Below are 27,419 nucleotides of genomic sequence, written 5' to 3' on the forward strand. Positions count from 1 at the left end.
TTTTTTCCTAATATAAATTTGTTAAACAATATTAAAATAAAATCTTTTAAATAAAATTGTAGAACATATTTGTATGCAGAAATTGATCACAAAACTATTATAAGTAATTGTGTCATTTATGACATTCACAGAAATCAGAATAATAAAGTATACATTAAAATTTTTGTGACGCAGTAGATACTGACTGTATCTTATTAATTGTAATATTGTAAATAAAATGTACACATTAGATGTAACAGACCATTGCGAGCCATATTGTATTAAGTTATAAATATATAAAAACTTCATACGTTTTATTTGTTTTATTGTATACTAGAGGCCGCCCGCGACTTCGTCCACATGGAAACCCTATCAATCCCGCGGGAACTCCGGGATAAAAAGTAGCCTATGTGTTATTCTGGGTCTTCAGCTAACTACATACCAAATTTCATCGTAATCGGTTCAGAAGTTTTTACGTGAAAGAGTAACAAACATCCATACTGACATCCTGACATACTCACAAACATACGCATTTATAATATTAGTAGGATTTGTTCGCCACTGATTTAGATAAAATAAGGAACAGGGACAGACTAGTATTATCAGATAATCTATTCATTACAAGAAAAAGCCGTAACATACCGTATTATAGCATAATGATTTTTAAATATATTTTTTTTATTTCTGCACATTCTCTTTCGCGTGTTGATTTACGCGAAGGAAAATGTGTAGTGTGTGTATTTATCAATATCGTATTCCAAAAATCAATTATGCCTGTGACCTCTTATGCCAAATAATACTTATTACGACTAAATTTCCACGTTATTGTATGAATGAGTGCCGTGTGGTTCCCGGCACCAATAAAAAAAAAGCATAAGATCACTCCATCTCGTTCCCATGGATGTCGTAGAAGGCGACTAAGGGATAGGCTTATAAACTTGGGATTCTTCTTTTAGGCGATGGGCTAGCAACCTGTCACTATTTGAATCTCAATTCCATCATAAAGCCAAACAGCTTAACGTCTTCATCAGTCTTTTCAAGACTGTTGGCTCTGTCTACCCCGCAAGGGACATAGACGTGATTATATGTATGTATTATATGAATGAATGTATGTAGAATGGACTAACATTAATTGTCAAGGTCCAGACGTGGTCAGAATTTTCCTCGAACGTGAGTAATTTGATGAAAATTCCTAGTTCTTGGATAAAATGAGAATTGACTCAACAAAGACAAATTTATAGAAGACAGTTGACGAATTTATTTGTCTGGTTAGTCATTGTTGTAGGTAAAAATTCATAAAAAAAAAAAAAAAAATAGTTGACCACAGATAACATAACAGTAGCTTGCCAGTATGTCTTGTGACGTTTAGGTAAAACGTCGCACGTAAGAGAGATGAGAGATAATTTAATGATCCATAGAATAACTACAATCTTTATTAGGACTAGTTTAACAATATTGAAGAGGGCGTGGGTTAAGCTATAGATACGAGATCCAGCAAATAGTTGCCTGAGGATAGCGAGCTAGTTAACTTGGTGTACGCTGAAGTAGTTCAAAGGCGGAAGGCCGGTGCTTATAAAGTCGACGTCACAGTCTCAGATTAAAAAAAATTAAAGTAGCCTATGTTGCTCTTAAAGGTCTATTCTCTGTGCCAAAATGTATCCAATTCTCATGTTTTTTGAGTATAAGTTACTTTACACTTTCGCGGGAAATTACAGAGAAAAGCAGCTTAAATTATACTTCTAAAGGTTTTGTTTGACTCTGTACAAAAAAATCATCTAAATCTGTCTAATAGTTTATTTATTTTGAACTAAACAATAACATAAACTAAAATTTTTCTCCTTACATCTATACTTATATTATAAAGCTGACGAGTTTGTTTGTTTAAACGCGATAATCTCAGGAACTCTCAGGTTCGAATTGAAAAATTATTTTTGTGTTGAATAGACCATTTATCGAGGAAGGCTTAAGGCTATATAACACCACGCTATAACTATAAGGAGCGAAGATTTAATGGAAAATGTGAAAAAGAAAAAAAGGGAAAATTATTCATCCTTGAGGGCTTCAAAGATGCCCAAAATAACTATTCCACGCGGACGAAGTTATATTAGAATGATACAAAAAAACAATTTTCTAAAATTTTTTGATAGCAATATTTAAAAGGTATGAATGTTACGCAAGGGTAGAAAGTAACTTATTTAGATACAAGATGCGTTCGAGGTCAAATGACATATAATTAAGGTCACATTGTCATCAATGATTACGGGCTTTAAAGTAGGACATCGTAAATCAGGTGAAGGGACAAGGGAAAACCTACTTGCGATTACTCAACCATGTTGAACCATAAATGATTGTCCTTTTATAAAAAATATATATTTACATATACCTACATATAGGTAATTACGTCTATATCCCTTGCGGCGTAGACAGAGACAACAGTATTGAAAATACTAATAGGCCACTTACACATATACTTACACAGCATGTCTTAATCTCTTACGGGGAAGACAGAGTTAACAATGTCGCTTACTCTTCCTTTGATTGTCTTATACAATCTGTGCGGGAAATAGAGCAGAGGACACACTTTTAATTGGGAACAGTTTTTTCCCAGAACTTCGCTCCCGTGGGAAATAGCTTTAATTCTTTGACCGTCTGTATGTTTCATAGTTTTTAACTCCCAAACACCATGAAAATCTATAATATTCGATAGAATAATAAGTTATCATTATGTTGTTAAACGATTACGCAAATCAAATCTATTTTTATACAAATAAATAATTTTTCAACAATGATCTAGTTTTATACGAACTTTAATACAAAAATATGCCTCATTAACCATTGCAAAACATGTATTTGACCTGCCAAAATTACCTTTATTTAGATTTTAAAGATAACCTACTTTTTGTAGCAATTGCGATTACAAAATGTCATTCAGTATTGGTCTAATTTCGCGCGCGGACGTTAACCAAAATGCCTATGAGACCTAGTGCCCTATGTACCATAATTCAGGGCTTCCCGATGCTGCTAATTTTAGCCCAAAATAACTACCGATGTCTGACCACCCCGTTAATTTATAAACCACCCACTCCTACCGCTTCTCCTGAGTACATCGAAGCATTGAATACGTTATATCAAAGCTTGTATTATTCACATCATCACTGCGATGATCACGGCTACGGTGGAAACCATGGCGGTTCTTACGGCTATGGATCTTATGGTCATGGAGGTTATGGCCAGCCTTATGGAGGCTATGACCATAAACCACCGTATAACTATGGCGTGACGTATAAACCTTTTGAATATCCCGGCCAAGGAAGCAATGGGTATCCAGGTTATTTGTATAAGAAGGTAAACATAACCGGCGGGAATAAGTATGCGCCTACGCAGATCTACAATGTGAAGAATAAGTATAAAGTTGTGGTGAAGAAACCTAAGGGGCGGAGGAAGTCGCAGAAATTACAAGGTTAGTGCGATAGTTTTATTTCTGTTATATTTTGCATATTACACATTGCATTTTTGAAACGATTACCTTAAAACAGTAAAATACATTGGAACTCCATAAGAAAAAACAAGATAGATAAAACTCTCTATTGCACCGTAACAGTAAAACATACAAAACAGCACAAAACAGATAGAGATGGTACAAAGGCGGACTTATCGCTAATGCAATCTCTTCCAGTCAACCTTTAGGTGGAAGGGAACAAGTTTTAATTAGAACTCGTAAACGTAACTCGAAACGTATAGTAAATGGTCATAATTTAGACATCAACGACTCATTCCTCCAACATTACCTACGTTAGTTTTGGTTAAAATATTTTTGTCTTGAAAAAGGGGGATGTTAAGAGTACCCGTAATCGTCGAATATGCATGAAAAGAGTAATGAGTGTGGAGGAAGCGGGTGAGGTCTGTGAGGATCGTAGCAAGTTAAGTAGTACATACATACATACATACATACATATAATCACGTCTATGTCCCTTGCGGGGTAGACAGAGCCAACAGTCTTGAAAAGACTGATAGGCCACGTTAAGCTGTTTGGCTTTATGATGGAATTGAGATTCAAATAGTGACAGGTTGCTAGCCCATCGCCTAAAAGAAGAATCCCAAGTTTATAAGCCTATAGTTAAGTAGTATAGTACTTATAGTATCTGCCTACCCTTATGAGAAACAGGTGTAATGGTATCTATGTATGTAAAATATTTTTTGCTATGACTGAATCTTTTGACGGCCTCTATGGCGCAGCGGTAGTGCGCTTGTCTGTGACACCGGAGGTCCCGGGTTCGAATCCCGGCCAGGGCATGATGAGAAACGAACTTTCTCTGATTGACCTGGGTCTTGGATGTTTATCTATATAGGTAAGTGTTTATTATAAAATATAGTATCGTTGAGTTAGTATCTCGTAACACAAGTCTCGAACTTACTTCGCAGCTAACTGAATCTGTGTAATTTGTCCCGTATATATTTATTTATTTATATCTAAATTTTGTTTTGGAAGTACCTACGGAATAAAATCATATTTTAGGAAATGAATAGGTATATGTATATTGTAATTTTACCCGTGGGCTTAAATTAAAATTACAACAAAACACTGAAAATGTTATTTCCATACTTATTTTTTTATTCATTCAAGTCTCGGTCAATCTGTGAAATTTGTCCCGTATATATTATGTTTGTTTTTTATGTTCAAATCAATAAAATCTCTTTTTTTTAAACTTATTGTACAAAGATTAAGAGATTATACTCACAATAGACAATAGGTATCTATTAAATTTTATATTTTTTTCTCTACATACATATTATCACGTCTACATCTCTTGCGGGGTAGACAGAGCCAACAGACTTGATAAGGCCCAAAGGCCAAGTTCAGCTGTATGGCTTTATAAAGGAATTGAGACTCAAAAAGTGACAAGTTGCAGGTCCATCGCCTAAAAGAAGAATCCCAAATTTATTAGCCTGCCCCTTAGTCGGATTTAACATCAAAAGAAAAAAGATGGAGTGGTCCTATTCTTTAGTTCCAGAAACCACACGGCACTTTTCCTATAAATGTCACAATGTTGTATCACCATTATATATAAAAAGTTGTTTTGCCATATAAATATTTTTTAAGTTATTTCTAGTTAAAATAATATGTCAAGGGTGGACAACCTTTATCACTAAGGGGTATAAAAATAGATGTTGGCCGATTCTCAGACCTACTCAATATGCTCAACAAAATTTCATGAGAATCGGTCAAGCCGTTTCGGAGGTGCACGGGAACGAACATTGTGACACGAGAATTTTATTGTTATAAGTCACTATAAGCTCATCTCAATAGCAAATACATATATATGGTCACGTTTATATCCCTTGCGGGGTAGACAGAACCAACAGTCTAGAAAAGACTGAATGGCCTCGTTCAGCTATCTTAATTTCGGCTTAATGATAGAATTAAGATTCAAATAGTGATTGGTCGCTAGCCCATCGCCTAAAAAAGAATTTCAAGTTTGTAAGCCTATCCCTTAGTCGCCTTTTACGACATCCATGGGAAAGAGATGGAGTGGTCCTATTCTTTTTTATATTGGTGCCGGGAACCACACGGCGCTACCAATACTAATGGCAAATACCTGTTAATAGATGACTTCTCATCACGAACAAGGTCCCACGTGAATCATAGAATAACCTCATTTCGCACCCATGTTAGGAGGATTTAGAAAGTTATTAACAGACTAAGCGGAAATAATTCTTATAGACAAGGTTAGCGTTAATAAAGGACATATAATGTAAGGATTAAGTCAATACTTAGATATATGTACATATATAGTCACGTCTATATCCCTTGCGGAGTGGACAGAGACAACAGTCTTGAATGTATGGCTTTGTGATGGAATTAAGTTATTAAATTAATAACTTTCCCTAATTCGCTTGAAACAGCTTGAAATTGAGATTCAAATAGTAACAGGTTGCTCGTACATCGCCTAAAAAAGAATCCTAAGTTTGTAAGCCTATCCTTTACTCGCCTTTTACGACATCCATGGGAAAGAGATGGAGTGGTCCTATTCTTTTTTGTATTGGTGCCGGGAACCACACGGCACGGCACTCTGTCTACAACACAAGGGAGATATACATATATAAATATATGTATTCTTTAATTTGTATGTTCAACAGCTGTAATGTATTTGAATGAATGCAATACACGAAAACAAGTTATCCTTGTTTCATAGCGGCGTCGTACGTAATTAGAAATTAATTCAAACGCAACAAACTACATAAGTACAGTATTGATGTTTTTATTTAAGTAACTTAGTAGGTACCTACTATGCTGATGGAATTGTCATCCAAATAGTGATAGGTTGATAGCACATCGCCTAAAATAAGTAACCCAAGTTTATAAGTTAAATCCCTTAGTCGCCCTTAACGACATTCACATGACATGACTGCAGTGTAGTTTGTTCCGCTGCTTCTTCTACACATGCGCTTTGGAAGCGGTAGTAGTAATAATTAGATTTAAGTTATGTGACGTCAATAAGTGACCTTGTATCCAATTTTGAAAATAAATCTATTCTATTCTATACATGGGAATGAGATGGAGTGGTCGTATTCTTTTTTGTATTGGTGCCGGGAACCACACGGCTTATTATGTTATTTATAATCGTGATGATTTATGTCATCATTATCAAGCCTTTATATAGTGTTCACTGCAAAAGCTCGATATTTTTTTTTGTATTTTACAAACCATATTAAGCTTGAGGCAACAGCAATCATTATGTCACATAAATTACTTGAGACTTAGATTTCCGCTTGAATTATGGTTATAATATATTACTTTATTGTGCCGTGTGGCTCCCGGTTAAAAAAAGACCACACCCTCTCGTTCCCATGGATATCGTAAAAGGTGACTAAGGGATATGCTTATAAACTTGGGATTCTTCTTTTAGGTGATGGGCTAGCAACCTGTCACTATTTGGATCTCAATTCCATTATTAAGCCGAGCAGCTGAACGTGGCCATTCAGTCTTTTCGGGACTATTGGCTCTGTCTACCCCGTAAGGGATATAGACGTGACTATATGTATGTATGTATGAATATAGTACATACCCACCCATATGATGAATAATAATATCAATCAAGACTGTCGGCTCTGTCTTCCTCGCAAGGGATATAGACGTGATTATATGTAAGTATTATAATCCTCTCGATGTTTGTTCCGGTAACGTTCTCTTTGGGATTTTAATTGTGCCGTGTGGTTCCCGATAGTGCCGTATGGTTCCCGGCAATACCGTGTGGTTCCCGGCAGTGCCGTGTGGTTCCCGGCACCAATAGAAAAAAGAATAGAACCACTCCATCTCTCTCCCATGGATGTCGCAGAAGGCGACTATGGGGTCGGCCTTTAAACTTGGGATTCTTCTTTTAGGCGATGGGCTAGCGACCTGTCACTATTTGAATCTAAATTCTATCTTAAAGCCAAATAGCTGAACGTGGCCTAACAGTCTTTTCAAGACTGTTGGCTCTGTCTACCCCGCAAGGGAAATAGACGTGATTATATGTATGTTAAATTTAATTATATAATCGTTAGTCAGTAGATATGCTGATAGAAATTGTTGACTAATGGCTGTCTTTGCGTTTGGAGGTTCAAGGCCTTAAAGTCAATGTCATGTTTTTCATACAAATCGCTTGAACGAATAATTCTATTTGATCATATAAGATTTATAATATATTTATTTAATTATTTTATAGAAATTTTCACTTTTATGATGTTTAAATGTTTTGAACAGATATATATTTTTTTTTTCATCTTAATGGAAAATTATGCGAAATTTCGAATATTTTTTATTTACCAATTCATGTACGCAGAAAACATATAGGAATGTTAAACACAAGAAACATAGGTACATACCTAGATCTTTTTTAATTTAATTACATTTTAATCCATTCTATTATTCTTCTAATAGGATATAAGCAAGGAACTTGTCACTATTTGAATCTCAATGCTATCATTAAGCCTAGACTTTTGGCTCTATCAACCCCGCAAAGAATATCGACGTGATTATATGTCTATTCTAACCTTCGCTCTTTTCAGAATTTCAGTTCTTTGTTACGAGTACTTTTATTTCTCGTAAAATTTAGCTTTTCTTCCTACTATGATATCGCTTTATACTTTAGCCATAAACCCATAGACTATACCTAAAGTATAGAATAAGTAACAGGGTTTTGTCCTACACCTTTCAACATCCTAGTCCTATTGAAATTATTTCCGAAAAATCCGGACTTCCGTAAAAACTCACAGGGAATTACGTATTATAACTGTATAATAAACATACTTGTATGACGTTACACATATATACTTCTTAGTTGGTCAAGATCAACCGCAGTTGACCAAGAACGTCTGACCAGGCGGCCGAAATATCTATATATATGTTTTTATATCAGTATATGCGCAGTGTTTGTGTAAAACGGATGTGTATGTAAATAATTATGGCGAATTTGTGTGTTTTATTCTGTGTTTTTTTGTGTGTGCAATTAGTGTACTGCCAGTTTGGTGAGTTATTTTTTTGAGGTGTTAGATAATTGTTGTAGGTAAGATGTTGTAAAAAATGGTGTTGTTAAATTGATTTGATTTGTAAGGTTCTTTTGTACAAGGTATTTTACCTATTTATGTATAGGAAGACATGAAATTACATCTCAAATTATAAAAAAAATCAATGAAGTGGTGTAAGAATATTTGTTTTCAAATAATTTATTAAAAATCATATTTTTACACAAACGTTTTTAAAAAAAATTACAATGCAAACAAATAGTTTCTAACAGTGACAGAAGCATCTGTACCGAAATCTTAAAATAATGATTGATAACGTTTATAAATGATCTTATTTAAGTCAAGTGGAACGCAAGCTTTAAGAAACTATTGATTATCATAAGTGCACACATTGAACCTAAAAATCGCTCTCAATAATATGCGTATGAATATTATCTGTTATTTTAACTGTGATTCTTCGACATAGACTCATATTGTAGATAGAAAGATAGATAGATAAAACTCTTTACTGCACTATAAGAGTAAAACATACAAAACAGATGGTACAAAGGCGGACTTATCGCTAATGCAATCTCTTCCAGTCAACCTTTGGGTGAAAGCAAACGAAACAGGAGATTGGCGTTGGCGCAGAGCAAGACAATTAAATGTTTAAACATAATAAAATGCACACATTATATATACTTATATATAATACATATAAATACGCATAAATGCCTACTTACCGAAAATATTTTTATTAAATACATAAAATAAAATGCTCTTTTCCCAAATACAGCCTTGGCCAAAAGTATTAGGCACCCCCAACTTTTATTAAAATAATGAAGTAAAACTACTTTTATTTTCTATATTTATTTATTTCTTAAAAATTAGGTTAATATAAACAAGAAAAGCTTATAATCTAGTAGGTCCACCTTTAGATTTTATTACTGCACTGATTCGAGCCGGCATGCTGCGTACTAACTTTGTACACTCATTCCTAGAAATACTGTTCCATTCTTGAACTAATGCATTTTTAATGCAGTTTTTGATGAAATACTATGCTCCTTGATCCTCTGCTTTAAAATACCCCAAAGATGCTCAATTGGGTTGAGGTCTGGAGGCTGCGCCGGCCAATCCAATACCTCAATATTATTTTCAAGAAACCAGCGCATCACAGTCCCTGACTTATGACACGTTGCGTTGTCTTGCTGAAAAATGACAGCGTCTAGGTTGATGTCACCGTAAATGCTTGTTAGCGATGGCATTAGAGACGTTTCGAGTACTTGGATGCACTTTTCACTGTTCATACGACATTCGCAAACAAACATTTCACCAACGCCATCGGCAGCCATGCAGCCCCAGATCATAATGCTACCTCCGCCGTGCTTGCCAGTAGGTACAACATAATCTGCATGGTATTCTGCGCCCATACGTCGCCTCACAAAGGTCACACCCGGTGTCCCAAAAACCTGGTTGAGGAAAAAACAACACCAATTAGGAAATTGATTATAATTTGTATTATAAGAGTGGAACTAAAAAGGAAACGTTCTTAATTATAAGAAAACTACTAGTATTGACTCACCTTAAAGTTAGGTTCATCAGACCACACCACATTAGCCCAATCTTCCTCTGCGAAATGTTGGTACTGTAAAGCTTTTCTAGGCGCTTCTTTTAATTAGTTTCTGACAGCCTAGGCTTCTTCCTGGCTTTGCACCCTTTTAGGCCTGCTTCCCCGAGTCTTCTTCTGTCGGTTCGCGAACTTATTGACTTTCCAGCTTCATCTGACAAGGCGAAGCAGCAAGCGCGGATGAAGTTTTTTTCCTATTTTTCAGTGACTCTCGAGCCAATTTTCTATCTTCGCGATCCGTAGTCACACGTTTTTGGCCTGCTCGTGGTTTGTCGTCGTGGGTACCGGTCTCGGCGAACCGTTTGATGGCAGACTGTACAGCGCAACGCGAACATTTCACCAACTTGGCGATTTCTTTCTGGGATCGCCCTTGTTCGTGTAAAAGTTCAATTTTCACTCGATTTTCAATAGTAATTTTACTTTTTTTGGGCATTTTAGAATTAATATGATGTCTATTTGTCGGTCAAAAAAAATTACAGCTTGTTTACTAGTTGAAGTCTAGAACACAACTGGTCATATAATCACTGATGAGATTACAAAAAACTGAAATCTTTTGTTTTCGGTGCCCAGGGTTTTTCATGACCTCAAAATATGCCACCTACTGTGCCAGGTAACGTTTTATGACCCTGACAATACATTAAAGATAAGTATTTATTCATTGTTTCAATAGTAAACATGCATTGTGTATTTTTAAGGGGTGCCTAAAACTTTTGGCCAAGGCTGTAGATAGGAAGGAATAGGGAGCTTCATAATTCTTTCCATGATATAGATATCATGCATTTACTTGTTTTGCGAAGAGTACATACATACATATAATCACGTCTATATCCCTTGCGGGGTAGACAGAGCCAACAGCCTTAAAAAAACTGATAGGCCACGTTCAGCTATTAAGTATATGAAGAGTAGCTTTAGGTGCAATTTGTGCTTTTAATAAAAATAATTAAAAGAGAAAAGATTTGTATTTTTCGTTTTTATGTTTGTTTGACTCAAAAATTACTCGACCGATTCGGATGATTTAATTATGGCACAGAGACAGACAAAACCTTCAGAATTAACAAATTTTACTTTTTTTTATAATTCCCACGGGAAGTAAGCCCATTAATTTGTGTGATTTACGGGCAAAGCGAGATTTATCTACCTAACTGCTGACTGATTTGTTTTTTAATTCCATATTTTTTTTTCTAGACCAGATTTTGACCTCATATTGCGAAAATAAAACTTACAAATTTTTTTTTATACACTATTGATAACATTTTTAGTGTAAATATAAGGAAATTAATTAATTAACAATTTCGTATGAAATGGTGGTTTTTAATAATATTTAAAAAAAAAAGATGTCTTGTTTAATTTACATAAAAATATAGTTAAATAGCAGTCTTTTCAAGACAGTTGGCTCGTTTAGCCCGTAAGGGATATAGACGTGACTATATGTATTTATACAGCTAAATTTAATGAGTCATAACTTATAACTATTATTAGGTTTTTTTAATTCTAAGAAATATATACGGATAAGCATTTTATGTAAAACCCATAATGTTATATTCAAATTTAGATAGTCAACAAATTACGGTTTAATTTCCCGTAGATATAAAATTAAATCATTATTTTTGATCAAACAAGTTTCAAATTTATTACTACTCGTGTAGTTGCTTAACACGAAAATAGTTCGAGGTAAAAATTATAAATTTAAATTATTAATAAAAAATAATATTGCAATAATAAGCGAATATATTTTTTCAACGATAAATTTAAAGTAACAATATTAATGATTGTTAAGTTGTTTCATAAAATATTAACTTATTAGATCCAGATGTTATTTATAGTTTGTATGAGTAAAGTTTGTATATGGTATGAGTTTAAAAAGTTATTGATGTACCTATTGAAATAAAATGAAACTTTTGAGATGAAACATTTGTTAAAAACAATTGGGCTTGATTAAGAATAAGAAAATGGAATATTAAGCACAGAAAAATATTAAAAAAAAAACATTTATTTGTTATATACTTAAATGAAAAACATTTTCAAATTACGACGAGGAAAACGTCGTAAGGAAACTTGCACATTCAGACAACTGAATGTGCAATCACGATCGATCCAAATATGGGTTAGTTCCCCTGCAAAGATTGTGGAGGTCAGATTGGAGACGCTTCGTTTAAAAACCTGACTCCGACAACCCCGGATCTATATAAAATTCCCGGGCTCTTCAGAGTGGTGAGGATGCAACCAGGACTAAAGCCAGGAGGAAGAAGAAATGGAAAACATTCTAAAATAAATGTTATTAATGATATATTTTGCATAAATTGAATATTCTCAATGAAATTCTAAACAGATATACAAGGAGAGTGTGGAGGGAAAGGTCGGAGTGGGAAGACCTAGACGAACGTATCTTGATCAAATTAAGGACGTCCTGGTAAAGGGTCAGGTCAAAAGTACGCGAAACCGCCGAGCTTGCATGAAGAGAGTTATGAATGTGGATCAAGCGAAGGAAGTATGCAGAGATCGTGGCAAGTGGAAAGAGGTAGTCTCTGCCTACCCCTCCGGGAAAGAGGCGTGATATTTATGTATTTATGTATGTAAATTAAAAAATCAATTATACAATACAAAAAAAAACTAAAAGTAACGCTTAGGATGAAAATTACGTAATTCAGTTCCATTTTTGATTCGTTTTTATTTAGATAGAATACCTTTTATTGCACAATAAATTAAAACAATAGATTTATCGTAAGAAAAATGGAAATAAAGATATGGAAAACTCATTAAAATAAACTCAAATTAAAACTAAAACTAGGTAGTTTTAAAAAAAAAAGAAAAAAAGATGATTACAAACTAAAATTTAATTTACAAATTATACAGTCCCTGCATAGCATTAACATGCGGTAGTGTGCCCAGAAGGCTCGCAGCTATGCTATTTTGAATGGCATTGCTGATTCTCTGAATTGTCAATGTTATAAATATGTATATAAAGTGAAGTGACAGCTATCAAATTCCGATAATGAAACTAAATGCAGTTGAAATGTTATCAACTTAATGCGGCTTACCACTCAATGTTATTGTCTAAGGAAAGGGTATTTTTTTATAGGGTGGTGATTTATATACAAACATATAATTATGTTTTAGATTCCTTACGGAGTAGACAGAGACTTAAAAGGACTGAAAGGTCAAATCAAAATCAATCAAATCAAAATTTTTATTCATTATAGGATACTTCATATCGCTTAATAATTGTCAAAACGTATGGTTTAACTGCCGCTTCCAAGGCGTCAGTGCAGAAGAAGCGGTAACAAACTGCACTGCAGCATTTTCTTCATGGTCATGTTTGGTCACTTTCGGTGGCTAGCTCCTTGACTAAAAATAATATCAAGTTTATAAACCTTTTAAATTATTCTGATAATATTGAGTGTTAAAAACTAACATACGTGAAAAATAAATTAATAAAAAAAAATACGTTTTGAACACTAATACTACACACAGTATGCCCAAAACTTCTCTCGCGTTAAACGAAAAATCCCGTTTATATCCGTTCCTGCCGGAATTTCGGGAAACTTAGCCACATGTGACATTACTTGTAGGAAGGTATACCTACCAAATTTTATGCTATTCCGTATAAGCTAAACGTTACCAGATAGTATAATTCCCAATTATTTTGTTAAACATTACAACATTGCACACCATTTTCTGTCTGCCAAATCCTAAATCAAACTGATCAAATTGAACAACTTTGTAAAACAAGTTGTTATAAAAAAAATGCGCCCGCGCAGCATTTGACGGTCAAAAAGTCATTGGCACGCGCCAGCCTTGGTTTTGTCTGATTCCTAAACCTCGATCAATTTGCGTGCTATGACGCAACTACCTTTCTGAGGTATCAAGGTAGCTATCTATCATTTGAAATAGTTCAACAGTTTTGTGAAAATGTATTAAACATTATAAAACATTTCATGTATATATAGTTGACTAGCTTCGTCCGCGTGGAATAGTTTTTTTTTGGAATCATTGATAAATGAATAGTTTTCCCGGTTTTTTGCACATTTTCCATTATTTCTTTGCTCCTTATAGTTGCAGCATGATGTAATATAGCCTAAAGCCTTCCTCGATAAATGGTCTATTCAACGCAAAAAGAATTTTTCAATTCCAACTAGTAGTTCCTGAGATTAACGCGTTCAAACAAACAAACAAACTCTATAGCTTTATAATAATGGTATAGATTTTCAAGGCAAGAATGAATAATTACCACCTTAGGCCTCTTACTACCATGCAATTGAAGTCAAGCGTATAACATACATACATAAAATCACGCCTCTTTCCCGGAGGGGTAAGCAGAGACTACCTCTTTCCACTTGCCACGATCTCTGCATACTTTCTTCGTTCATCCACATTCATAACTCTCTTCATGCCAGCTCGGCGGTTTCGGGTTCAAGCGTATTCACATCAATAATAAAAATAAAAAATTAGCATGGATCAGGTTTACATTAGAAAGTGGACCTGTTGACTCTCAAGCATTTATTTTTTGACAAATTTCTTTATTAACGCACGATATAAATATCACGCCTCTATCCCGGAGGGATAGGCAGAGACTACATCTTCCCACTCACCACGATCACTGCACACTTCTTTCGCTACATCCACATTCACAACTCTCTTCATGCAAAGTCGTCAAACCGTATTCAAGTCAATATAACCAGGAAGTAATCAAAACTATATTTTTTTTATATTACAATGCGAAATTATGAGTAAAAACCCAAACGATGGAGGAAACATCTATTGTGTATTGGTAGGGCGTACTCAATGAGGAACACTAATTTTATGCACTCTTTGTATTTATCGTATATTAATCGTATAATAACATGTAACGTCTATGTAATGGCTAACATCCTGAATAATAGTTTTTTAAGAGGTTCGTGTAGGTGGCGCTCGGGTACATCCTGCGTTCGGATACGCGCACATTGAATGTCTAACATTCTCTCCCACGTCATTTGAATTCTTTTCCAGGTCCCGGTTAAAGGTTCAACCTATCAGGTTTCTTCCTTACTCGCTGTGAACGGCGTGCGATCATTGGTGAAGCTAAATGTACACCTGTTACAATTGTCTCTGTTGGTACTGAAGTAGGTTCATGCTCATTTTGCACCTTCTGGGGTTCCATAAGAGGATTATTCGGGTTTCTTTCAGGACTAAGTGCCGGCTCAGTATGTAGAGTTGCTTCCGGGGCTGGCTGTATACTCTGTCTTCTTTCAGGTTCTTCTGCTGTCTGCACTGTCTCATGTAGCTGTCCAGGATAGGATCTGTATGTATCAGGTAGGTATGGATTTTCACTCATACAGGAGGTTTTTAAGATTTGATCTACGTGTCTGTGATGTATCCTTCCATCTACCTCTACTTCATAATGTAATTTTCCTTTTCTCTCTATAATATTCCCAAATTTCCATTTATTACTATCATACATTCGAATCTGTACTCTGTCTCCTGTTTTAAATTCTTTCTTTACTTCTAAACTATCATTCTTATTTTCTTTTTCACTCTCATCTCTCTTTACTAAATCAATCCTTGTTCTATACAATCTTTTAAACATCATCTCTGCCGGGCTCAATCCCGTAGCATTATTTGGTGTCTTTCTGTAAGTCATTAGAAATTTTTGAAGCTTGTCCTGTAGTGATCCTTCTTCATTTGCCATTGCTTTAAGCTTATTCTTAAATGTTTGAACATATCTTTCCGCTTGTCCGTTTGAGCTTGGATGAAAAGGAGCAATAAATTTGGCTTGTATTCCATTTTCTTTTAAAAACTGTAACATCTCTTGTGATCGAAATTGTCTTCCATTATCTGACACTTGAGTTATAGGTAACCCAAACGTAGTATATAATTTCTTAAGAATATTTATTGTTGATGTTGCTGTAATGGAAGCGGTTGGTACAACTTCAAGCCATTTGGTATAGGCATCTACAACAATAAGGAAATAATTATTCAGAAATGGTCCGGCGTAATCTATATGTATTCTGCTCCATGGCTCCTTTGGATATTCCCACACGTGGACTGGTACTTTTGTTGGGTTTTTCTGCATAAGGCAACACATCTTACATTTCTTTACCATTCGATCAATGTCAACATCAATATTATTCCACCAGACGTAGCTTCTTGCTAATGCTTTCATTTTTGCAATGCCTGTGTGTGCTGTATGTAATTCTTCCAAGACCCTATTTTGTAACGCCTTTGGAATGACGATTCTTATGCCGTAAAAAATGCAGTTGCTTTGTATGGAAAACTCATGTAGTCTCTTGGGATCACTTTTGCCCGATTGAATATCTAGGTATAGCTTTTGTAAGTCCGGGTCTTTTCTTGTAGCCTCTCTTATCTCATGTAAAGTAACTGGCATCTCTGAAATTTGATTTAAGTAAAATGCGTCATCGTCCGTTAAATAGTCTCTTTCGGTATCTGTCATGTCCTTGTTCAATCTTGAAAAGTAATCAGCGTTTGCATGTTCTGCAGTCTTTCTAAGTTTTATGTTGTAATCAAATCCTGCTAAAAAGTTGGCATAGTGTACTAGCCGGATAGCTGTTGTAGCTGGTGTAGCCTTCTCTGGATGTAAAATTCTAGCTAAAGGTTGGTTGTCAATAATTAAGGTAATTTTTCTACCATAACAGAATTGAAAGAATTTCTTAAGTCCCCATATTAAGGCTGCTGCTTCCTTATCAAGCTGGCTGTAACCTCTTTCAGCTTTAGTGAGAGATCTTGATGCAAAGGCTATGGGTCGCTCAGTCTTGTCCGGCATTATGTGTGATAATACTGCTCCAAATCCAGTGGGTGATGCATCTGTAGCTAATGTGACAGGTAGTTCTCCATGGAAAGGTATGAGAACTTTATCTCCACAAATTTCCTCTTTTAAAGCTTGAAAAGTCTTCTCGCATTCCTTAGACCAAATAAATTCTGTATCTTTTTGTAACAATTTGTAAAGTGGATTCAATTTGGATGCAAGGTTTGGAATGAACTGTTGATAATAATTTATCATTCCCAAAAATGTACGAAGAGATGATACATCTGTAGGACGTGGACTATTCTTGATATCTATAATTTTATCTTGAGTAGGATGTAATCCATTTTCATTTATTGTATGTCCCAAGTATGTTACTGACTTTTGGAAAAACTGACATTTCTTCTTATTTAGGTGTAGACCACATTTTTGTAATTTCTCAAAAACAGCTCTTATTCTTTGTAATAATTGTATGTATGTACTTCCTTGTAAGGCTATATCATCAAAAAAACAGGCCGTACCTTCCATGCCTTGCAGTGTTTGATCCATGTACCGTTGCCAAATATTAGGGGCTACCTTGACCCCAAACATCATTCTATTTACTTTATAGGTACCTTTGCATGTGCTGATGGTCTGCATCTCTGCTGTCTCTTCGTTTGCTGTTAAATGTAGGTACGCTTGGTTGATGTCCAATGTGCAAAAATATTTTCCACCGCTTAACTTGGAGAATATTTCTTCAATTCTAGGAATCGGATAATTGTCATCTTCTATATTTTTATTTAAAGTTGCTCTGTAGTCTGCACATAAACGTACTTTCCCATTTTGTTTTATTACAGGTACGACAGGTGTCCCCCACTGTGAATATGTCACTTTTTCCAAGATGCCTTCTTTTTCTAGTCTGTCAATCTCAGATTCTACTTTATTCTTCAATGCAAATGGTACTGGACGTGGTTTTAAAAATATTGGTAATGATCCCTCTTTTAATTTATATGATGCTTGAAAGTTATTAATTTTTCCAATTTCCTCTGTAAATAATTCTTTGTATTCTTGTAACAAATGTTGTAGTGTTTTTTGAAATTCTTTTTCTGTTATATCTTTCTCTTCTTTTCGTATTGAATTAATATTAAATTGTAAGTTAAGTTTCCTGAGCCACTCTCTTCCGACTACAGGATCTACATTTTTTTGTATGACAAAAATTCTTGCTGGAATAATTTTCTTATTATGTGTAATTTGTATTATTGAGGTTCCAATTGGTATTATTATCTCTCCAGTATATGTGCGTAATTTTATTGCAGTACTAGTTAATTTCAAATTTGGAAAATGTTTGTAAAAATATTCAGCTGAACATGTGGTGACAGCAGCACCTGTATCCATTTCCAGGTTATGTATTTTTCCATTTAACTGTAGTGAAATGTAGAATTTATCATTTTGTACTTGGATATTTTGAAGTGTATGTAGTTTGTATAATTCATATATCTCTTCTTCCGGATCACTGTCCCTGTCTATTTCAATTTGTTTCTGATCTTTGAAACAGACTGACTGTATATGTCCTTTGATTTTACAATTTTTGCAGAATAATTTGTCTTTCAGTGTACAATTCCTTGCTGTATGGTTTGTTTTGCCGCAGCGGAAACATTTAATATTATGTTTATCTTCTTTATTTTCAGTCTTATTGTATGTATTTCCCTTGTATTTATTTTCAGTCTTATTGTATGTATTTCCATTGTATTTATTTTCCTTCTTTTTGTATAATGAAACTTTATTTATATTTTCTTGTATTTCGGTTCCCATCTCCTTCGACTCATTTTTTGATGTTTCTATGGCCATAGCAATTTTTATAATGTCCTCAAATTTTGTTTCAGGTGATTCTTGAAGTAGCCTTTCCTTTATTTCAGAACTGCGTAGCCCTCTTATAAACTGCACTCTCAAGTGAGTTTCAAATGTTGTTTTTCTACAATGATTGCAGATGAAATTGCATTTCCCACCTATTTCTTTTAATCCAGCGACATAATTTGCAATACTCTCATATTCTTGCTGGGTACGAAGGCAAAACTTATGTTGTTGGGCAACTTCACCAGGTTCTGGGGCAATATGGTTACTTAGAATTTTCACCAAGTCATTGTATGTTTTTGATTCCGGTGTACTCGGAGCTGTAATGTTTTTCAATAGCTGATAGTGTTTGGGACCGATACAATTCAGGAATATTTGTAATTTTGTATTCTCGTTGGTTACGCCCCTCAATGTAATGTAATTTTGTAATCGTTGTAAATAGCTTGTAAATGATTCGTTAATTTCATCATATGGCTGTAATGATATGCCAGTAATGGGTTTTGTATCTTTATCCATTAATGCTTGTTGTAATTGTGTTTGTTGTTCCTGCATACCTTTCATAGTTTCCACCATCTGGGCCAAAACTTGTGCGATTTGCGTAGCCTCCATTTTTATTGATTTTGAACCCTGCGATTCACGGATAACGTGGATGCACTGGGAAAATGTTGATCACAAATTTTTTCACTTTGAGTTTGCTGTCACGGCGTGCTCGCATAATCGGCCATTGTACAATTTATCTTTTTCTCTTCGTATCGCGTGTTTACTTACGATCCTCGTCGCCACTATTGTGTATTGGTAGGGCGTACTCAATGAGGAACACTAATTTTATGCACTCTTTGTATTTATCGTATATTAATCGTATAATAACATGTAACGTCTATGTAATGGCTAACATCCTGAATAATAGTTTTTTAAGAGGTTCGTGTAGGTGGCGCTCGGGTACATCCTGCGTTCGGATACGCGCACATTGAATGTCTAACAACATCAAACTGTCTAAATTATTAACAACATATAACATCATATAAAGCTGATAATATTTACCTAACTGTGAAACGGGGATTTACCTATATAAATCGATTTTAATTAGAAGCTCAGCTTTAATTATTTTTTTTATTATTGTTATATTCAACTAAAAATATGACTAACATTGGCGAGATTTCAAAAAGAAGTCTAATGACCATTTTTGTTGACGTGTAAAATGCACTTAAAATCGCCTAAGTATATAATAAAAACTTTCGTAATCGCGGGTGGCGGCTAGTCATATAATATTGTGTGGCCGACTAGTCCCATTGAGTAGTCCCATACATACATAAATATAGTCACGTCTATATCCCTTGCGGGCTAGACAGAGCCAACAGTCTTGAAAAGACTGATAGGCCACGTTGAGCTGTTTGGCTTTAAGATAGAATTAAGATTCAAATAGTGATAAGTTGGTAGCCCATCGCCTAAAAGAAGAATCCCAAGCTTATAAGCCTATCCCTTAGTCGCCTTTTACGACATCCATGTGAACGATATGGAGTGGTCCTATTCTTTTTTTTTATATTGGGGCCGGGGACCACACAACACAGTAGTCCCATGGTTGGACAAAAGGCAGTTTAATTAGTATCACTTGTCCCATGGGAAAGGGTCAAAATTGTCTCACATGTCCCATCACGGAATCACTAATGATAGACGGAAATATCACAATAAAATATATTGCACCACAATAAAATTACAGAAAATTCATAATCGTGTATTAAAAACAATTATAATTGATCTATACTAATATCATAAAGCTGAAGAGTTTGTTTGTTTGTTCGAACGCGCTAATCTCAGAAACTTCTGGTTCGAATTGAAAAATTCTTTTTGTGTTGAATAGACCATTTATCGAGGAAGGCTTTAGGCTGTTTTACATCATGCTGCAACTATAAGGAGCGAAGGAATATTTGAAAATGTGAAAAAAAAAAACGGGGAAAATTATTCATATTGGGCTTCAATGATGCCCAAAATAACTATATCATGCGGACGAAGTCGCGGGCACAGCTAGTTAAATAATAAATCCTTGCCCAAAAAGATTTCAAGTTTCGTTTAGATTTATCATTTAGAAATTACGAGGAAGTAATTCCGTTATGTAAACTGGTTTTTATCACTAAGTATTTGACATTTCAAAGAACATATCCTGTGTTGAACTTGCCTTTCTTGGAAAAGTAGCCGACAAATAACAGTTTTAGTTGTCCCTATGACCATACTACATAAAACAATATATTTTTTAAATAAAGCAAAATAATTATTGTATGAGCTAAAAAGAAAACTAGAAATTATAAGATTATAAAACTTATAAAATGTTATCGTTTCCATGCAAATCAATTTTGGCATTAGGTTCTGCCATGTGGTTTACAATAGAACCACTGGTAAAGGAGACTAAGGGATAGATAGCTTTAAATTGTATAAGACAAATAAATTAACTCAAAATAAATCTTACTAATATGTAGGTACTTTATTTTGCTAATGTTATATGTAATGTTATATATATAAATATATATAAATATAGTATTCAGAAATAAAGAACATAGGTAATCCGTCACTACGAACATAAATGTTCTGTAACCATAGGTCATTGCTCATAAATGCTAATATACAAAATCAACACAATGAATAGTTACACATTTACCGCATCATATTTACCAAAGCGTATATAATAGTACAGTATACAAACTCAACACACAATTTCAATAATTATTTTCGTTTTTACAAACCAGGTTTCCTCTCGAACCGTGAGGAGCGACGACAGAGTCCAAACTTCAATTTCCAAAACCTTCTGAATCCAAATAGAATAAGAGATAGACTTACAGGTCTTCTACACTTTAGACCCGATGATAGAGACGGTAACCCAAGCTACATATATCCATTTAGAAGACCAGGGATCACAAATGCACAGACAGGAAGGCCAGCCTATCAGGAGGACCAATATGGTGGTAACTATCAAAATTATCCAAACCAAAATGGATATAATACGATAGCATTTCCTGTCAATCCAAATAATGGACAAAACTATCATAATACAAACCTAAACCCAACGAATATAAACCAACCAAATTATGAATATGGAAACCAATATCAACCATATGCTAATAACCAACCTTACAATAATGGACAAATACCAAATACCAATCAAAATTACGAACAAAAGCCTAACGATAATGCCAAAGAGATTCCTAACGACCCAGTGAACTTTGAAGAGCCTAGTTCGACTGAAGCAGTAATAGATCCAGTGAAAGTTGTAGATAATTCTGAAGATCCAGCACCTGTGCCTCTTGAAATCGGAACAGTGAAGCCTGCTCTTGAAACTGGAACAGTCAACTTTGGGGAGACGAATGGAGTGACACAATTGCCTGTATTGACTCCTGTGCCTGATACGGACAAGAGGAACAACTTCAATTTCGGATCGGCTGGAATTTTCCGTAAATATGACTTGATTTTTGGGAATGCACTAACATGTTTTGATTGTTTTTAAAAGCTTAATGGTCCGCTTTGGTCAGATGTCGCGATGTAACAAGATTGCATGAAAGTGCTGGTGGTTTTTGACACAATTTTTGTAATCAAACGTTTTATATCAAGTATTTTGCATTATTTTATTTTTAATCATGTCATCACGGTTATCTTTGATAATTTTTAAGAGCATGTAAATATATTTGTGGTTTTAATGGTTGGTTTGTAGCATGGAAATCGAATACACTGAAGTTTACACAATGGGTGTTTTATTGTACATAATTTTTCATCAATCATCATGACTACTACTTTTATTTTTGTTTTTATTTTATAATAATACTGTTTTCGTATCGACAATAGTATTATCTTCTTCCTCCTGGTCATTTTAGTCCCGGTTGCATCCTCACATCTCTGGAGAGGAGCCCGGGGTATGCCTTTTACTATGGATCCTGGATTGGGTGAGTCAGGTTTGTACAAGAAGCGACTTCCATCTGACCTCCGCGACCTTTGCAGATAAACCTAGCCGGTATTGGATCCATGGTTTATTTATTATTTATTTATTTATTTATGTACACAAAATTATATACAGGAGCATTTATTACAATAATTCTAGTACAAAGGTGCTACTTATTTCACAAGAAATCTCTTCCAGTAGACCCATGAGAGGAAAGATGAATTTTAGAGCGGTATGGCGTGTGCATAAATAACGTTTAACATATTTAACTAAACATACATGCTAGTACTTAAATAAATGACAGTAATAAACTACATAAACATACCAATATATATATAATATATATAAGTCTATTTGGAGAGATAATAGTCTTTAACTCGTCGTTTGAATGAAGAGAGAGTTTGGGAATCGCGAATATCATGCGGTAAGGAATTCCACAGTCGTACAGCATGAGTAGAGAAGGAGAAAGAGTAGAAGGAAGTCTTGTGGGTAGGAATAGTAAGAATGGTGCGCAAATGGGATCTGCAAGGAGAATTAGACGAATGACGGAAAGAGAAACGATCTTTAAGATAGGAAGGAAAGGCGGGATTAAATAAAATATTAAAAAGAAGACAGAGAATGCGAGTATTTCTACGAAAGCGAATGGGAAGCCATTTCAGCTTAGTACGGTAAATGGAAACATGATGGAAACATGTTACGTAAGAGCATCGGTTAGTATTTAAACTAATGTACATAACTTTGATCGACATAAGTATTATCCCTACATATAATACCTCTCCACGTTAAGGAGCGGTATTATATGATTTGGGGATCTCTTATTTTTAAATAGTTTTTCTTAAATACAAATCTACGATTATTTTTATACTTCAAACAAATCTTAATTTTGTTATTGTTTTATGTTTATGTACTTACAAAATACACCCATAATAATCGGACTTCATTTAAAATATTTTTTGGCGCGGGACTTCATATTATTAACATTCGTACATTGTATTATATAACATAAATAAATTCTCTTTTTGAAAAACCACACCACAATAGATACATACTAATTAAATAACTTTTAGAATAAAAACAATTATATATACTATACGACTTGCAATTAAACGTGGACATAGATTCTTTTTTACCTTTTTTACAAATTAAAAAACATCTCAAAATATCCCGCCATGGCAATACCTGGATGACATAAGAAATAATGTCCATTATTATGCACAGAGTATCTCAGGCACTTAAATTTGTTTATTCATTCCGAGTGCACTTTATGACTGAATCCGCTTGGCTATGGCCTTCGGATGGTCAAGAGAATCAGAGAGATCTTTGAATATGAGTTTGAAATCAAATAAATAAAATTATGTGCCGTGTGGCTCCCGGCACCAATACAAAAAAGAATAGGACCACTCCATCCCTTTCCTTTTTCTCATGGATGTCGTAAAAGGCGACTAAGGGATAGGCTTAGAAACTTGGGATTCTTTTTTAGGCGATGGTCTAGCAACTTGTCACTAGTTGAATCTTAATTCCATCGCTAAGCCAAATAGCTGAACGTGGCCATTCAGTCTTTTCAAGACTGTTGGCTATGTTTACCGTCTACCCCGCAAGAGATACAGACGTGACCATATGTATGTATGTATGTAAATAAAATTATTAATACTTATCATGTGCCGTGTCGTGTTCTCCTATTTAAAAACATATCAAAAGATAAATCATTAAATTTCTGATTACGCCAAAAATTGCGGTAAATACGTATGCTCTTAAACATAAAAAGCGTATAAATTGAGAATATAATTTCAGTCATTCATTCATTTCATTCTTAATTTGACGTATCTTGCGATTTGGGTGGGCTTGTACACTTAAACTGGAGGAAGCCCGCGTAATGGGAAAAATCACCGTAATTCCTGTTACTGCGGGAATCTCGGGAAATCCTAGTGCACCCCTACAACAAATAAAGCCAAATCTCAAATCTCTAGCACCAGCGGTTTGGGCGATGTGTTAATGTCAGTCATTCACTTTCTCCTTTATATTTCGATATGTGAGTCATTCGGGCAGTGTCTCTTTATAAATTTAGATGTACCTATAGATAAAAACCTCTAAAGTTGTTAGGGATAGACAGTTATGAAAGCAAAAGCAAATGAATAGAATTGAATGGTTTTTCAATATATATATTTCAAATTTTGATTCGAAAATTATACATTGGAATTTTATTATTTTTACACACATATTAAGTACAGTCAAACCATTCAATTCTATTTATTTGCTTTTGCTTTCAGTTAGCAGTGCGCGATGGCCCTCGTGACCTTATTTCCTATTTCCGGACGTTGCCTTGACAACGCGTCCTATTGAAAACATATCACACAGTGTAAGATAACTTATCGTTCCACAGAATACATACATACATACATATGGTCACGTCTATATCCCTTGCGGGGTAGACGTAGCAGAATTAATTAAAATTAATAAACAAACCACAGATTACACTTACTTAGTGTTAAGCGCTGTATGGATTGTATAGAGTAACAAGAATAATTATAATACATAGATACTTATAATGACGTCTATATACCTTGCGGGGTAGACAGAGTAAACAGTTTTGAAAAGACTGGTAGGTCACGTTCAGCTGTTTGGCACAATGATAGCATTGAGATTCAAATAGTAGCAGGTCTATCGCCTAAAAGAAAAATCCCAAGTTTGTAAGCCTATCCCTTAGTCGCTTTAAATGATATCCATGGGAAAGAGATGGAGTGGTCCTATTCATCTTTATAAATTTAGGGGAGGGTTACGTCCACGGTGCCGTGTGGTTCCCGGCACCAATATAAAAAATAATAGAACCACTCCATCTTTTCCCCTGGATGTCGTAAAAGTATTTTCAAGACTATTGGCTCTGTCTACCCCGCAAGGGATATAGACGTGAGCATATGTATCTATGTATAGCCACAAATATTGAATGTGTTCTGAAGCACACATTATAGTAAACATCAAACACATTGAAAGGAACAGGAAAAATTATAAAAATATACTTACATACCTACATATTATCTATAAAAGCTGAGATGATGTGGCATGTTAAGATTTATGTGAAGATGTCGCTTCAAATACTTATTTATAACTATACTAACTGTTGCTTGCGATTTTGTCCGCCTAATAATTTAACTTATTAAGTGTATGTATTCAAATGTCTAACCGCTCAACAGTCCAGACGCCGCACTAAATGCATTGGAAATTTGGAATACACCAATAATTTCATATATACTGTCTGAAAGCATATTTAATAAGGAATCCGTTGATAAAAGTAGATGATATCCATCTTTTTACCTAGTGCTTATAGAAAAGATTTAAGAATTAATAAGATTGAAAATTCTCAAGAATTTACGTCTTTATTCATTAGGGATAGAACGGTATCGAAAAGATTGAAGGGCCATGTTTATTAATGACTAGCTGTGCCCGCGACTTAGTCCTCTTGAATAGTAATTTTGGGCGGCATTGAAGACCTCAAGGATGAATAATTTTCCCCGTTTTTTTTTCACATTTTCCATTATTTCTTGGCTCCTAAAAGTTGCAGCGTGATGTTATATTGTTCAAAGCCTTCCTCGGAAAATGGTCTATTCAACACAATAAGAATTTTTCAATTCGATCCAGTAGTTCCTGAGATTAGCGCGTTCAAACAAACAAACTCTAGCTTTATAATATTAGTATAGATTAATGAATGCAATTGAGATTCAAATAGTGACAGGCTGCTAGCTCATCACTTAAAAATATATCATAAGTTTATTAGATTCCCTTGATTGGTTGAATTTGTTTGAAGATAGCGGATAAGGGTGACGTAATAACCATCAAGGTAGCAATTAATTAAAATCTTGCATAAATCACAATAACTTTGCATTAGTTTTAATTAAATGCCTACAGAATTAATTGTTTACTAGCTGTTGCTCGCGACTTCGTACGCGTGGAAGAGAGGAACTCTTCCACGCGTACGAAGTCGCGAATTTACAGTCAGCTCTGCTTTATAAATTCTTTTCATTAATCTGTTCTCATCCATTCTCTCTTCCAAGTCCAAACCATCTCAACATACCTTTATAAATTTTGGTCACCACCCTTTATACATTACACACATTTCTCTTACATCGATATTTCAAATTCGCAAACTTACAAACTCATTTCTCCATTTAAGTCAATAAATTATAAATGTATACAAGACGAATTATATACAAATTAATACTTACTTACAGAAATTGAGTAAGCCCTGAAGTAATTTCGAAGTTTGTGAAACATCACAACAAGAAGAAAATATAAAGGATATTCCTACTATTATTATAAATGCGAAAGTAAGTTTGTTTGTTTGTTACCTCTTCACGCGTTACCTACTAAACTGATCTTCTTGAAATTTCGCGTATAAATAAGAGTATGGAGAAAGACATAGGGTACCTAAGTACTTATCATCCCGGAAAAACTATAGTTCCTGTAGGATTTGAGAATAACCTGTATTCTTTAGTGGGTGTCGCTACATGTGCGCAGGCTAACTACGGGTAAAATCAAGAATAATTATATTTTTACATACATAAAATCACGCCTCTTTCCCGGAGGGGTAGGCAGAGACTACATCTTTCCACTTGCCACGATCTCTGCATACTTCCTCCGCTTCATTCACATTCATGACTCTCTTCATGCAAGCTCGGCGGTTTCGGGTGCTCTTGACCTGACCCTTTGCCAGGACGTCTATGACGACGAATTATATTGTTATTATAATGTATTGCTGATAGAACAAAATAGAACCTTTAGCACGTGTTGGTATAATATAAACCGGTTTTAAGATTGTATAACCGGCTTGCACCTTTATTAGCTGTTT

At 34.7% G+C, this 27,419-nt stretch overlaps 1 protein-coding gene across 2 annotated transcripts in view; it reads left to right on the forward strand.

Moving 5' to 3' along the window:
* The first annotated feature begins 8,331 nt into the window (after positions 1-8,331).
* LOC106135344 (venom protease) overlaps positions 8,332-27,419 on the forward strand; it is a 29,482-nt gene continuing 10,394 nt past the window's right edge. The window contains exons 1-2 of one of the 2 annotated variants that reach the window (XM_013335622.2): positions 8,332-8,488; positions 21,396-22,097. In XM_013335622.2, coding sequence (XP_013191076.2) covers positions 8,425-8,488; positions 21,396-22,097 — 766 coding nt within the window. In that variant the 5' untranslated portion in view covers positions 8,332-8,424. The remainder of the gene's footprint in view (positions 8,489-21,395; positions 22,098-27,419) is intronic. The other variant, XM_013335623.2, reaches the window with a different exon arrangement.

The sequence above is a fragment of the Amyelois transitella genome, chromosome 20 (assembly GCF_032362555.1).
Source record: "Amyelois transitella isolate CPQ chromosome 20, ilAmyTran1.1, whole genome shotgun sequence".
NCBI lineage: Eukaryota > Metazoa > Arthropoda > Insecta > Lepidoptera > Pyralidae > Amyelois > Amyelois transitella.